Genomic DNA, 16,570 nt, shown 5'->3' on the forward strand with positions numbered 1-16,570 from the left:
ATGGGAAAGAGGGGAGAAGGTGGTTATAATCAACTACTATAACCCATGCAAGAGGTTGGATTTGGATAGCCTATTAAGGATAAAAGGACAAGAGAGAAATAAGGTAATTTGGTGTGCAGATTTCAATGCTCGCAGTGCAGTGTGGGGAGGGCCACAAACAGACACGAATGGACAGGTCATTGAAGATTTGATGGATGAAAGGGATTTGGTGTGTGTGAATGATGGCAGAGGAACAACGGTAAACATAACAGCAGGTACTGAATCAGCACTAGATATTACTCTAGTATCTAACACCTTGGCTGGAATTAGTAACTGGGAAGTTTGGACAGCATCAACAATAGACAGTGATCATTCCCCAGTCTTATGCATGGTGGGGGAGAGAGTGGAAGTGAGAGCAAGTGGGGGAATCACAAAGAGGGTATTTGGAAAAGCAGAATGGGATGAGTTCCAGAGGTTGAGTGAGGAATCAATGAACAGGATAGATATGCTTGGAGACATTGATGAAATAAATAAACAGGTAACATCAGCGTATGTAAGGGCAGCAGATGGAGCTATACCCAGGAGTAAAGGCAGGAAGAACAGGAAGCTGCTACCATGGTGGACAGAAGAATGTCATCAGGCTGTAAGAATAGGAATAGAGCATTCAGACAGGTTAAAAGAACCCATAACATGCAGAATTTGATTCAGTACAAAAAGGCGCAGGCAGTGGTGAGAAGAACAGTACGTCAAGCTGAGAGGGCAAGCTGGAGGAATTTCTGCGATGAATTAGGAAGAACAACACCAGTGGGAGAGGTATGGGGAATGATAAAGAAGATGGGAGGAGACAGAAGGGAATGGGATTATCCGGTCATAACATCTGAGGAGGAGACAGCAGTCTCCAACAGGGAAAAGGCAGAGATCATGGTTAAGGCTTTGTAAAGGTGCACAGCTCAGAAAATTTGTCAGAAGAAGGGAGACAGAGAAGAGAAAGAACTATGAGTCATCATCCAGGTGTGTTAAACAGGAAGGAAAATACAGATGGTGTAACTGATGAGCCATTTACTTTGGCAGAGATGATGAGAGCAATAAAGAGGACACGGCCAACCTCTCCAGGGAAAGATCAGGTGTGTTACATCATGTTAAAGCATTTGGGCAAAGGAGCATTAGTGAAGTTGCTGCATCTTTATAACAGAGTGTGGGAGGAGGGAAGGTTACCAGGAGCCTGGAAAGAAGCAGTAGTGATTCCAATAAGAAAACCTGGCAAGGATCCATCCAAACCCACTAGTTACAGGCCAATAGCATTGACATCAAATATATGCAAGATAATGGAAAGGATGATAACGGAAAGGTTGTCATATGAACTTGAGAAGAGGGGGGTGTTGGCAAGTTATCAGAGTGGTTTCAGGAAAGGCAGGAATACCATGGACTCGGTGATAAGGTTAGAATCTGAAATAAGGAAGGCCCAGGCAAATAAAGAATCAGTTATTGCAGTGTTTTTTTGATACTGAAAAAGCCTATGACATGATGTGGAAGGAGGGGTTGTTAATCAAAATACACAAAATGGGTGTTGGTGGGAGAGTTTTCAACTGGATAAAGGATCTTCTATTTGGAAGGAAAATCCAAGTACGCATTGGGTCAGAATTGTCAAATCAGTAAACAGTTGGAAATGGTACACCTCAAGGGAGTGTGATAAGCCCGCTACTCTTTGTCATCATGATCAATGATGTATTTTCAAAAGTGCCAGCGGATATAGGCAGATCACTTTTTGCAGATGATGGAGCCTTGTGGAAAAGAGGAAGGAACATGGAGCATGTAATAAGGAAAGTTCAAGGTGCAATTGATGAGGTGGTGGAGTGGGGGTTTGAGTGGGGGTGCAGGTTCTCAGTGGAAAAAACACAAACAGTATTTTTCACCAGGAAAAGAATTGAGGAAGGGATGAAGCTGGAGATGTATGGAAAAGCTTTAGAAAGGGTTGGAACATTTAAATTTCTGGGCGTTCTTTTTGATTCACGGCTAACATGGGCAGATCATATCAGGAGAATATAAGGAAAATGCAAAAAAGTACCTGCCCTACAGGTAGAATTGGGTGAAATGCCTCTAGAAGTAAGAAGGATGCAACTGATGACTAATTACTGGGCTAATTTGCAGGGGCACATCAAATCTCACCCCACGAAAAGAGTTTTGCAGGAGTGCTGGGAGAATGGGAGGAGCCAGAGGCAAAAGTTTACACAAGTAGCGAATGACGTGGCAAAAGAATTTGGAGTATTCAATTTGAATATAAGCCCGACAGTGGTTTATCCAGAGGTGGCTTCATGGATGCTTGTGTGGCCTGAGATTGACTGGTATTTGTTAGAGACTAAAAGGAAGGAAAAAGGCATAATTGGTTTGGTGAGTGCATTCAGATTTCATGTAACTAAAGAATATAGTGATTTTACACAGATTTACACAGATGGTGCTAAACAACCTGAGACAGAAGTGACAGGATTTGGGGTGCCAGTACCGGCAAAAGGAACTGGAATCAATAGAAGGACATCTAATAAGTTAGGAGTGTACACAGTGGAAATGGTGGCAGTGCTGGTTGCATTACGGTGGGTGGAGAAAGCTGGTCTGGATAAGACGTTGATATGTTCAGATTCATCTTCAGTACCAGCAAGCTTAAGGTCTTTCCATTCAAACAGCTGTCAAGATATACTGCATTCAGTCCTTCAGTCAGTGACAAGAATAGTCAATCAGGGAGGTCAGGTAAAGTTTCTGTGGATTCCAGTGCATGTAGGGGTGAGGGGGAATGAGAGGGCGGATGAGTTGGCTAAGAGGGCGTTAAAGAAAGGAAATGTAGACATGCAGCTCAGTATCAGCAAAGCAGAAGTTAAATGTGCAATCTGGGAAAAGACCAATCTAATGTGGCAAGAAAAGTGGGATGGAGAGGAGAAAGGGAGGCATCTTTATCAAATCCAAAAGAGTGTTAGAGGTGGAAGGATGAGCAGTGGACACAGGAGACAGGAGACTGTGTTGACAAGGTTAAGGTTGGGGCATAGTGCATTGAATAAAACATTGAAACTGATAGGGAAGCACCAGACAGGCCTGTGTGAAGGGTGTCAGGAGGAGGAGTCAGTGGAGCATGTATTTCTGAGGTGTAGGAGGTATGAGATGCAGAGAGAGGTGATGAGGAATAGGCTGAAGGACTTGGGGGTGCAGGAATTTACATTAAAGGGGTTACTGAGTATGGGTGAGAGAGCACAGGTTAGGGTACTGATAGCTTTCCTAAGGGACAGAGGTGTTTATTATAGAATCTGATGGATAAGCAGGGGGGGTAGAAGAATAGGGTTGCTGTTGCTGACATGGGTGTGGGGAGTTTATAGTAGGATAAGGGTGTTTATTTACAGTACAGGCCAAAAGTTTGGACACACCTTCTCATTCAATGTGTTTTCTTTATTTTCATGACTATTTACATTGTAGATTCTCACTGAAGGCATCAAAACTATGAATGAACACATGTGGAGTTATGTACTTAACAAAAAAAGGTGAAATAACTGAAAACATGTTTTATATTCTAGTTTCTTCAAAATAGCCACCCTTTGCTCTGATTACTGCTTTGCACACTCTTGGCATTCTCTCCATGAGCTTCAAGAGGTAGTCACCTGAAATGGTTTCCACTTCACAGGTGTGCCTTATCAGGGTTAATTAGTGGAATTTCTTGCTTTATCAATGGGGTTGGGACCATCAGCTGTGTTGTGCAGAAGTCAGGTTAATACACAGCCGACAGCCCTATTGGACAACTGTTAAAATTCATATTATGGCAAGAACCAATCAGCTAACTAAAGAAAAATGAGTGGCCATCATTACTTTAAGAAATGAAGGTCAGTCAGTCCGGAAAATTGCAAAAACTTTAAATGTGTCCCCAAGTGGAGTCGCAAAAACCATCAAGCGCTACAACGAAACTGGCACACATGAGGACCGACCCAGGAAAGGAAGACCAAGAGTCACCTCTGCTTCTGAGGATAAGTTCATCCGAGTCACCAGCCTCAGAAATGGCAAGTTAACAGCAGCTCAGATCAGAGACCAGATGAATGCCACACAGAGTTCTAGCAGCAGACCCATCTCTAGAACAACTGTTAAGAGGAGACTGCGCGAATCAGGCCTTCATGGTCAAATAGCTGCTAGGAAACCACTGCTAAGGAGAGGCAACAAGCAGAAGAGATTTGTTTGGGCCAAGAAACACAAGGAATGGACATTAGACCAGTGGAAATCTGTGCTTTGGTCTGATGAGTCCAAATTTGAGATCTTTGGTTCCAACCGCCGTGTCTTTGTGAGGCGCAGAAAAGGTGAAGCGGATGGATTCCACATGCCTGGTTCCCACTGTGAAGCATGGAGGAGGAGGTGTGATGGTGTGGGGGTGTTTTGCTGGTGACACTGTTGGGGATTTATTCAAAATTGAAGGCACACTGAACCAGCATGGCTACCACAGCATCCTGCAGCGACATGCCATCCCATCCGGTTTAGTTGGACGATCATTTATTTTTCAACAGGACAATGACCCCAAACACACCTCCAGGCTGTGTAAGGGCTATTTGACCAAGAAGGAGAGTGATGGAGTGCTGCGGCAGATGACCTGGCCTCCACAGTCACCGGACCTGAACCCAATCGAGATGGTTTGGGGTGAGCTGGACCGCAGAGTGAAGGCAAAGGGGCCAACAAGTGCTAAACACCTCTGGGAACTCCTTCAAGACTGTTGGAAAACCATTTCAGGTGACTACCTCTTGAAGCTCATGGAGAGAATGCCAAGAGTGTGCAAAGCAGTAATCAGAGCAAAGGGTGGCTATTTTGAAGAAACTAGAATATAAAACATGTTTTCAGTTATTTCACCTTTTTTTGTTAAGTACATAACTCCACATGTGTTCATTCATAGTTTTGATGCCTTCAGTGAGAATCTACAATGTAAATAGTCATGAAAATAAAGTAAACGCATTGAATGAGAAGGTGTGTCCAAACTTTTGGCCTGTACTGTATATATATATATATATATATATATATATATATATATATATATATATATATGTGTGTGTGTGTGTGTGTGTGTGTGTGTGTGTGTGTAATATTGTTTTTTTTTGTTGTTGTTTTTTTTTTTTATCTGGTCAGGTAAAAGAATAAGAATGTAAGTCTACTGTTTGGTCCACACTCCGGAACAGAAGGTGGCGGTAATGCACCAATGAGCTGGATGCCAACCGCCGTTAAACAAAAAGAAGAAGAAGAACGTCACATTGTTTGAGCAAAATGGCGTCTGATAGATAGGTGTGTTAGCAGAGTGTCTTTGTTGTGTTTTTAAAGTGTGAACATGTCTAAAGTCCAAATGCTGAGAGCGTTGGTGAAGCAGCGACTAACTGCGGCTGCTGAAGAGATATTTGGGCTGGTTGAAAGAACGATAGCAGAGTACGAGGAGGAACTTTGTCGATCAAAAGAGGAGAGCGAGCGACAACGGAAACTACTGGACGCTGTTTTCAACCCTCAGCTTCGGTTACACAGAGCAGGTTTGTTCATTAAACATTACAAGTTCATTATTAATAATATAACTGCAGGTTTGTTCAATAAATATTCAGTCTGTCGACGATTATACGCCGCGTTAGCTTCTCTGGTGTCATTAGCTTCTCTGGTGTCGTTAGCTTCTCTGGTGCCGTTAGCTTCTCTGGTGCCGTTAGCTTCTCTGGTGCCGTTAGCTTCTCTGGTGTCATTAGCTTCTCTGGTGTCGTTAGCTTCTCTGGTGTCGTTAGCTTCTCTGGTGTTGTTAGCTTCTCTGGTGTCGTTAGCTTCTGTGGTGCCGTTAGCTTCTGTGGTGTCGTTAGCTTCTCTGGTGCCGTTAGCTTCTCTGGTGCCGTTAGCTTCTGTGGTGCCGTTAGCTTCTGTGGTGTCGTTAGCTTCTCTGGTGCCGTTAGCTTCTGTGGTGCCGTTAGCTTCTCTGGTGCCGTTAGCTTCTCAGGTGTCGTTAGCTTCTCCGGTGTCGTTACCTTCTCAGGTGTCGTTAGCTTCTCTGGTGCCGTTAGCTTCTCTGGTGTCATTAGCTTCTCTGGTGCCGTTAGCTTCTCTGGTGCCGTTAGCTTCTCAGGTGTCGTTAGCTTCTCAGGTGTCGTTACCTTCTCAGGTGTCGTTAGCTTCTCTGGTGCCGTTAGCTTCTCAGGTGTCGCTAGCTTCTGTGGTGTCGTTACCTTCTCAGGTGCCGTTACCTTCTCAGGTGTCGTTAGCTTCTCAGGTGTCGTTAGCTTCTCAGGTGTCGTTAGCTTCTCAGGTGCCGTTAGCTTCTCAGGTGTCGTTAGCTTCTCAGGTGTCGTTAGCTTCTGTGGTGTCGTTAGCTTCTCTGGTGTAGTTTGTTTGTTTGTTTGTTTTATTATTAACACATTCTTAAAGAAAATTCAAATATAAAAGCAACAAATACATCACATGTGCAGGTGAGGTAGAAACCCATTACGGGCTTATCTAAAAACCCCACCTAGGAAAATTAAAATAAAATTAAAATAATAACAGTAATAATACTAACAATGCAGTGTGAAGCATCAACAAAATATCTTCTACCTAATTAATATTAAATTCAAACATTGAGAAAAAAACATAAAATCACAAAACAGCACACATGTTGAAAACATAAGTCAGTCAAGCTTCTACAATACCAAATCTCTTTGACATCAAAGCTTCCTTGAGTTTAATTTTATATCTAGATAGAGACATAGAATCGGTTAATAAATGCAAATTTGTATTCCATAATTGGACTCCACGGTATCTTAATGAAAACTGTCCTCGAGATTTATGATACATTGGTAGGTACAAGTTATTGATTTGTCTGGTTGAATAATAATTGACTTGAGAATTACAAATGAAAAGTGTTTGGAAACTTTGTGGCAAGTCTGTACCCATGTACTTCAATTTAAAAATAAATGTACATATTTGAAGAATATTTCAATCAAAAATAGCCAGTTCATTACATTTCAAAAAAAGTCGAGCGGTTGGGGCACATGACTTGGAAAAAGTAGCCATTCTGACAAAATGCTTTTGCAGCAGTAGAATTTTATGAAGATATGTGGGGAAAGTACTGGCCCATACAATATTACAGTAGGTGAGATATGGATATACCAGACTATAATATAATGTTAAAAAACAAGATGAATGTACGAAAGCGCTAATTTTTCTAATAATCCCCAGAGATTTTGTGACCTTGTTGGAAACAAAACTAATATGCTCTTTCCAAGTAAGTTTCTCATCAATTAATATCCCTAGGAATCTTGTTGATGAAACTTTAATCATTACTTCGCCATCAATATGCACTTTCACTGAATCCAAATTATATTTCATTTTCCCTGTAAATATCATAAAATGAGATTTTTTCACATTTAATGCCAATTTATTAATTTGAAACCATTTTGAAAATGCATGAAGGCCATTGTTTACTTCAGTCATAAGTGCAGAAATTTTTTTATTGGAAATAAGTAAATTCATCTGCATCTGCAAATAATATTGGACATAAAGTGTTTGATACTGCTGCAAGATCATTAATGTATATAAGAAACAATAATGGTCCTAAAATGGAACCTTGTGGAACCCCACATTGTATCATATGCCTCTCAGACTCTATACCATTTAAGCTGACATATTGCAGTCTATTATGTACATAATTACTAAGCCACTTCAGAACATGGCCATGAAATCCATATCTATGCATTTTTGTAAGTAAAATGTCATGATTGACAGCATCAAATGCTTTTGAAAGATCCAGAAAAATACCACATGTAAACTCTTTCTTCTCTAAAGCAGTATAAATCTTGTCAACTAGGTGTAAGAGGGCCATATGGGCAGAATGATTTTTACGGAATCCATATTGGTGTTCAAACAGTATTTTATATGTGTTTAAGTGTTTAAGAATACGTTTATATACCAGTTTTTTTTAAATTTTGGAAAAGCAAGGAAGAACTGAAATGGGACGGTAATTAGTAAAAAAAACAACCCTGGATCACCTGACTTAAAAATTGGAATAACCTTTGCAATCTTGAGATCAGAGGGAATAACACCAGTTTCCATGGATACCGCAAAAATATGTAATAATGGTTTCAGAGTTAGTTCTTTCACCTCTTTAACAAGGGATGCAGTAATTCCGTCATGACCTGCTGCAGAATTATTTAAGTCTATTATAACATCATTTATCTCTTTGTTATCTGGAGGTTCAAAATGGCAAACTGATGGAAAACAACCTCTTATGTAATCAGTTGGACTTTCGTTTGTATTCCCAGTCTTCTCTGAAATAGAGACTCCCACATTTACAAAAAACTCATTGAATTTGCAAGCAATATCAAATGGATTTGTAATGGATGTTTTCCCATGAGAAAAACTAGGAGGAAAATTTGTTGATGTTTTTTTCTTTTGTAGTAATTGATTTATAATTTTCCATGTGGCCTTGATATTACTTGCAGAATTCTTAAATTGATCACTGAAAAAACTCTTTTTTGCCATTCTAAGAAGATGATTATATTTATTTTTAAATAGCTTATAATTTGCTAGATTAAGGGGTGTAGGACATAAAATATATTTTTTATAAAGTTTGTTTTTATTTTAGCTGATTTTTTCAAACCAGTAGTAAACCAACCATTGTTATTATCTTTGTCCAATCTTTTAAAGGAAGTTACTAATGGAAAACTTTTAAAGAATGCAGAATTAAATGATTTCATGAATAAGTTGTAGGCTAAATTTGCGTCATTCTCCATATATACATCTTCAAAAGATATCTTCTCCAACATATCCTTAAATTTACGTTTGTTACTTACATTAAATTTTCTATACATTTCTGTAACAACTTGAACTTTTGGTTCCACCAATCGTAGTAAGTTGGAAGACTGGAAAATGATCAGAGATATCTGTATATAATATTCCTGAATTTGTCATATTTTGAATGGAATTTGTCAATATATTATCAATCAAGGATGCAGATTTATTTGTCACTCTTGTTGGTTTACTGATGGTTGGATAGAAATAATTTGCATATAAATTATTCAAAAAATCTTCTGTAGGAGAATGATTTTCAGCCCTAAAAAGGTTGATATTAAAGTCCCCAAGAATATAACATGTTTTCCCCTCCTTATTTATTTGCTCCAAGGTATTGTTCAAACTAACATTAAAACTATTTATGTCTGTGTCTGGAGGTCTATATATACCACCTACAATCACAATTTTCCCATTGTTATAGCATGAAATTTCAATAAACACAGATTCTATATCAATTTTATCAGGTTTAAGGGATGTTTTTTATGTATAAAAACTACAACACCACCTCCGATTTTATGTTCCCTAACAGCATGAATAGAATTATACGATAACATTCCATATAAATCCTTAGTTTCCTCAGTAAGCCACGTTTCTGTTAAAACAACTACTGAAAAGTCATGTTCTAAGAGTGATAAATAATGCACAATCTGGTCATAATTTTTTGGTAAGCTACAAGCATTAAGATGCAGTAATGAAAAAAAATTGACTTTGTTGAAAGTGATTTAATATACGGCTTAAATTGACTTTCTCTATAGTAGTGACATTGACCTAGATTAGAGTGTGTTGAGAAAAAATTTATATCAGGATCAAAATTTGAATCATGACAAGATTCATTTTTATGATTTAAATCAAATGGGTTAAACATCATATTATCAATGTCTATGAGTTTTGAGTCATGTCTGTCTAGCAGGTAGGAGGCAAAATCATCATCCTCAAGTGTATGAAAAGGAAAAAGAATTACTCAGTCTTTACAGATCCAAGATGTCCATATGCCAGTTGATTTTTTAGATACAGGCGTACATTTAATATGAAACCCATTTTTGCAAAGTGCACTGTAAATGCTCAAATTCATATGCCTTTGACACTGTGAACACTGTTCATGTTTAGTCATATGATATTAAAAGTAAACAAAAAAAAACAAAAACAGTACCATTTTACCAATCAGCCATCTAAGGCTGGACACCTTATGTCGTCATCTCATTTCTTCTTGGCTTGCGGGATGGTGGGTGCACGATTAGCTTGTCATATCTTAGGTAGGCTATGTCACCTCTCCCGTGCAGCTTTCATCTCTGGTAGAAGTTCTCTCCTCTTCTGTTGAACAGTATCAGAGAAGTCCTCATTTATGTAGATGTTAGACCCTTAAAGGGTTTTTGCTTTGGCCAGAATAGAAAGTTTGTCCTTATGCCTTAGGAGCTTCACTGTAATTGGTCGGGGTTTATTACTCATTGAGGCAGGTTTTCCTGAACGATGAGCACATTCAATTTCAATCTGACGGTGATCTATCTTCATCTTTTCTGAAAGAAGGCTCCTAATTTTATTTTCAGTCTCAGTCCATTTTTCATTAGGAGATTCATCAAGGCCATCTATGATGATGTTGTTTCGTCTTGAATGATTCTCAATATAATCCATTTTGTTAGATACATTGAGAGCAGTCCCCTGCAGTGACGTGAGGTCAGCCTTGAAGGATTGAAGATGTTCAGATGTTTGGGCCTGTGTTTGTTTTAGCCCATCCACCTCATCCTGAGTAAATTGAAGGCTTGTTTTTAAATCCTGCACTTCTCTTGTCAAATCATCCAGTCGCTTGTTTGACGAGTCCAGAATCATCTGGACAAAGTCTTTGAAGCGATTTTCTTGTTGGCACATCAAGTCTTTGTAGAATGTCTTTTGTTGTTCCAGAAGTTCATGCACCACCATGAGTGAAACATAATCTTCATCTGGTTGCTTTTTCGGAGGCATCCCCTTTTCTCAGCTGGTTAGTTTCAGTGTTTAGTGTGTGGTTGTAGCAGTAATTCACACGGTTTACCATCAAGATGTGGGGATTCTTGATTTCCAGCTGAATGTGTTTGGCTTGAGGCCTACAAGGCCTGAAAGCCTGAAGTCAGGAGAATCCAAACTGTTGAATCATGCAACAACAGCCAGATTTGGTTCCTCAGAGAAGAATGATGTACCCTCCTTTTGTCAGGATGAAGAATTGAATTTGGATTGCAGAGATTTTAGGTGGATACATACGCTGCTTCCTACTGCTGCTGCTGCTGCTGTGGTTAGCTTTTCTGGTGTCATTAGCTTCTCTGATTTAGTTAGCTATTTTTCCTTCGGGCTTTCATACAGTATGTTTTTTTTCTTTGGATATTTATTTTAACGACTAACTGCAGCTGCTGAAGAGATATTTGGGCTGGTTGAAAGAACGATAGCAGAGTACGAGGAGGAACTTTGTCGATCAAAAGAGGAGAACGAGCGACAACGGAAACGACTGGACGCTGTTTTCAACCCTCAGCTTCGGTAGCTTTGGATATTTATAAAAGACAGGCTCTTTAACATTTAATTGGGATTTCCTAATTTATAAGGGACACAGGTAGCATGTTTACTAGGGCTGTAGTCAACCAAAGAAAATCTTGGTCGACGAAAGTCACACATAAGCTTCAATTAATCAACTAGTCGTGGGGAAAAAAATCTGCACGTTATTTTTTTACCTCTGCGGTGGTGTGTCTGTGTCACTCTGCAGTTACACCTCCAAAACACTAGTTGGCAGTGGAGTACTGTGGTAAGTGCTGTAAAGTTTAGTTCAAATCAAACTTTATTTATATAGTTGATTCAAAACACACATTAAACATGGCTTAATAGAGACAGTTTCAAACACAAGTACACAAATCAGCTTCACTATAACTCGCAGCATTCACAGACAAACACTTGTCTTTATCTGGACTCATTTCCCCCACTAAAACAACATGCTAACATTATTAGCACAAGTCCATGGCGTTTTACATTGTATGAATTAGCCTAGTGTCTAGCGATCTTTTCCTCTTCTCATATGAAGCCAGGGACAACAGCAGCATCTAACAAAGGTAACGGTACATAATTTGTCTCCTTTACGACTCACAAGGTTCACCGACAAAACAACTGTCTTATACTAAACACTTTTTCCAAGCAAATACAACATGCTAACGTTATTAGCGCCAGCCTATGGCATTTTACATTGTATAAATTAGCCTTGCGACGAGCGTAGATTTCCACTGCTCATATGAAGCCAGGATAAATCACACACGACTTAAGATGCTGTTTTAGTGAAGGCTTTACGGTCTTCACAATTTATTGTTTTTTATCTGTGAAATACAAGTAGATACAACCCTCGTTTCCACTGAGGGAAAAGGTGTCGGTATACAAAAACTGACAGGAGGTCTGCGTCACCGTGAGGCTGAGCGTGGGTGAATCCAACTTTCTGTCAACAAAGGGGGTGTTTTGAAAACACCCCCCGCCGCAGGAAATAATGAATTAGTCCTGAAAATGCTGTTGATGTAGCACTTTTCTCCTTATGAAAGTAACATGGCGATTATTCGACTAATGAGAATTTGGTCGGACGAGAACATAGCGACCAAATAATCGACTAGTTGAACAAGAGACTACAGCCCTAGTGTTTACTTCTGTGATGAGGATCCAATAAATATTTATCCGTTTTTTTATATTATCTATATAATCTATATATCTATATATATATTTATCCGTGTATTTATCCGTTGTAACACCTTATTTTGAAACGCAGAAGTAGATCATATCTGTATCATGTTTCACTCCATCAAAGTGTATGTTTCAAGAATGTAATTATTGAAGCATTAATGTGTTCATCATGTTAATGTTGCAGCTGGCCAATGTCCTGCAGACGTCCAGCAGCTGTTGGTGGTTAAAGAAGAGGTTCCTCCTGAGCAGCAGGAGCGGAGCTCCAGTGTGGACCAGGGGGACCCAGAGCCTCCACACATTAAAGAGGAACAGGAGGAACTCTGGATCAGTCAGGAGGGAGAGCAGCTTCAAGGGCTGGAGGAGGATGATATCACCAAGTTCACATCCACTCCTGTCCCTGTGAAGAGTGAAGATGATGAAGAGAAACCTCAGTCCTCACAGCTTCATCAAAGACACACTGAACAGATGGAAACAGAAGCAGAGGGAGAGGACTGTGGAGGAGCAGAACCAGCCAGGAACTCAGATCCAGATACACATTTACAACCAGAGACTGATGACAAGACTGGAGAGTCCTCTGAACCTGAGAGCTCCAGTGTGGACCAGGAGGACCCAGAGCCTCCACACATTAAAGAGGAACAGGAGGAACTCTGGATCAGTCAGGAGGGAGAGCAGCTTCAAGGGCTGGAGGAGATTGATATCACCAAGTTTATATCCACTCCTGTCCCTGTGAAAAGTGAAGATGATAAAGAGAAACCAGATCCAGATACACATTTAGAACCAGAGACTGATGACAGTGATGATTGGACGGAGACCAGAGAATCTCAGTCAGGTTTAAACTCTCTGAAAAATGATGAAGTCCCTGTGAGTGATTTGATTGTAAGTGAGAAACCCTTTAGCTGCTCTGAGTGTGGGGAAGTATTTGGTCAAAGTGGAGATCTGAAGAGACACAGGAAATCTCATACAGGAGAAAAACCATACAGCTGCTCTGAGTGTGGGAAAAGATTTGGCCACAGTGGAGATCTTAGAAAACACATGAGATCTCATACAGGGGAGAAACCATTTAGCTGCTCTGAGTGTGGGAAAGTATTTGGTCAAAGTGGACATCTAAAGAGACACAGGAAATCCCATACAGGAGAAAAACCATACAGCTGCTCCGAGTGTGGGAAAAGATTTTGCCACAGTGATGATCGTAGAAAACACATGAGATCTCATACTGGGGAGAAACCATTTAGCTGCTCTGAATGTGGGAAACGATTTGCTCAAAATGGAAATCTGAAAAGACATATTAGATCTCATACAGGAGAGAGACCATTTAGCTGCCCTGAGTGTGGGAAACGATTTGGTCATAGTGAAAATCTCAAGGTCCACATGAGATCTCATACAGGGGAGAAACCATTTAGCTGTTCCATGTGTAGTAAAACATTTGGTCAAGGTGGAGATCTGAAGAAACACATGAAAGTTCATACAGGAGAAAAACCATTTCGCTGCTCTGAATGTGGGAAAAGTTTCAGTCAAAGTGCACATCTGAAGAAGCATGTGAAATCGCACACAGGAGAGAAACTATTTAGCTGCTCTGAGTGTGAGAAAAGATTTCGTCGAAGTGAACATCTGAAGGACCACATGAGATATCACACAGGAGAGAAACCATTCAGCTGCTCTGAGTGTGGAAGAGGATTTGGTCAAAGTGGAAATCTGAAAAAACACATGAGATCTCATACAGGAGAGAAGCCATTTGGCTGCTCTGAGTGTGAGAAAAGATTTGCTCACAGTGGAAGTCTAAAGATACACATGAGATCTCATTCAGGAGAAAAACCATTTAGCTGCTCTGTGTGTGGGAAAAGATTTGGTAACAGTGGAGTCCTTAAGGCACACATGACCTGCCATACAGGAGAGAAACCATTTAGCTGTGCAGTTTGTGGGAAATCATTTAGACAGAGTGGAAATTTATATACACACATGAGAACTCATGATACAGGAAAGTGATTCAGCTGCTCAGTTTGTACATTTTTTTAAAATATGGAATAAGACTTAAAAAACACAGGAGAACTCAAATAAGAGATTGACCTTTCAGCTTACGTGTTTGTATGAAATCTTTTACACACACACACTGGACAGTTGCACCAACACATGAAAACTCACACAGGAGAAAAACCTTTCACTGCAGTGTTTGTCATCAAACGTTCACTTGACCAAAACAACTCAGAAACTATCAGTGTGTTATTGGTCAGTCCTGTAACAGCCTCATCAAACTCAAACTCATATTTAATTATCAATTATCCATTTCAACAGCAGAAGCCTCTATGCCAACTTCAATAACATTAAAGAATATTTACAGACATTTTCACATCCATTTAGCATAATTACAATATGGGAAACTTGGATCAATACTGAAAAAAGAATGGACTTTGAACTGGAAGGTTATGAATTAAGGAATATAAACAGGAAAAACAAAGGTGGGGGAGGAGTTGCCATATATGTGGATAAAAACCCGAACTACAAAGTAATTGAAAGTATGACAACTGTGGTTGACAGCCTACTAGAATGTATAACCATTGAAATATGTGAAGAAAAGAATAAAAATATTGCAGTTAGCTGCATATACAGGACACCAGGTACAAATATTGACATTTTCAGAGAATGGATAGAGGGTATGTTTTCAAAACAAAGCAAAAAAGTTGTTTTCATACGTGGTGTTTTCAACATTGATATATTAAATCCACATATGCATAAAACAACAGATTCATTTATTAATACAATGTACAGTTTGAGTCTATTTTCAAAAATCACCAGACCCACCAGAATTACATTCAATTGTGCTACTTTGATAGACAACATATACACTAATGACATTAAAGACAAAACAATAAGTGGTATTCTAATTAATGACATCAGTGATCATCTACCTGTTTTTATTATCTATGATTACAATCACAGGAACACAAAAAGACAGTCAAGCAAATGGAGTACAGGAGAATGAGGTCAGGGGAATCAATAAACACATTCAGGAATGAATTACTGGCACAACATTGGGAGGCAGTATACCAAGAAAACAATGTGGACAATGCATATGAAGTATTTTTGAGGGGTTTTAAGCAATTATATGGCAAAAGCTGTCCAATTAAAGAATATACAAGAAAACAGAAATATAGCAACTGTCCGTGGATCACAAAGGGATTGCAAAACGCCTGCAAATAGAAAAATACACTACACAGAGAATTCATAAGACTGAGAACTAAAGAGGCAGAAAATAGATATAAAAGAAAAAAGTTAACTCATATTATAAGGACAAGCAAGAAAGATTATTATAGGAAAATATTAGACAATGACAAAAACAATATTAAAGGAATGTGGGGTATATTAAACAGCATTATAAGAAGTAGTTCTAAACAAATAGACTATCCAGAGTACTTTATGGATAAGGATAATGTAATTTGTAATAGAAGTGATGTGGCTGGCAATCTAAATAATTTTTTTGTAAATGTGGGACCCGACCTTGCAGAAAAAATCTCAGATCCAGGGACAGTTGGAAACAATATGAATATATTGATAGAACGGAATCCCAACTCAATGTTTCTCAAAGTGGTGGAAGAGAAGGAAATATTGGACATTGTTGAAAAATGTAAAAACTAAAAGTCAACTGATTATAATGACACTGATATGACAATAGTGAAAGAGGTCATTGAAAGGAGTTCAAAACCATTAACATACATCTGTAATTTATCATTTCAAACTGGTTAATTTCCAAACAAAATGAAAATAGCCAAAGTCATTCCACTGTACAAAACTGGGAACAAACATCATTTCACCAACTACAGACCTATCTCCTTACTTCCACAATTTTCCAAAATACCAGAAAAACTCTTCAATAATAGACTGGATACATTCATAGTAAAACACAAATTTCTCTCTGACAGTCAGTATGGTTTCAGCCCAAACAGGTCAACATCACTAGCAATAATAGAAGCAATTGAAGAAATCACAAACACTGTTGAGCAAAAGAAAAATGCAATTGGAATATTTATTGATATCAAGAAAGCCTTTGACGCAATCAACCATAATCTATTACTGAAAAAGCTGGAACGATATGGCATCATAGGTATTATGTCAGACTGGATTAAGAGCT

At 39.1% G+C, this 16,570-nt stretch overlaps 1 protein-coding gene across 7 annotated transcripts in view; it reads left to right on the forward strand.

Annotated features, from left to right (window-relative positions):
• The window catches only part of LOC125884165 (gastrula zinc finger protein XlCGF57.1-like), an 85,996-nt gene extending 71,557 nt beyond the window's left edge, over positions 1–14,439 (forward strand). For 5 of the 7 annotated variants that reach the window (XM_049568993.1, XM_049568994.1, XM_049568995.1 and 2 more), the window contains one exon: positions 12,632–14,439. In XM_049568993.1, the coding sequence (XP_049424950.1) occupies positions 12,632–14,430 (1,799 nt within the window). In that variant the 3' untranslated portion in view covers positions 14,431–14,439. Of the gene's footprint in view, positions 1–5,268; positions 5,505–12,631 lie in introns of all 7 variants that reach the window. The other 2 variants (XM_049568996.1, XM_049568998.1) reach the window with 2 other exon arrangements.
• The last annotated feature ends 2,131 nt before the right edge of the window (positions 14,440–16,570 follow it).

The sequence above is a fragment of the Epinephelus fuscoguttatus genome, linkage group LG23 (genome assembly GCF_011397635.1).
Source record: "Epinephelus fuscoguttatus linkage group LG23, E.fuscoguttatus.final_Chr_v1".
NCBI lineage: Eukaryota > Metazoa > Chordata > Actinopteri > Perciformes > Serranidae > Epinephelus > Epinephelus fuscoguttatus.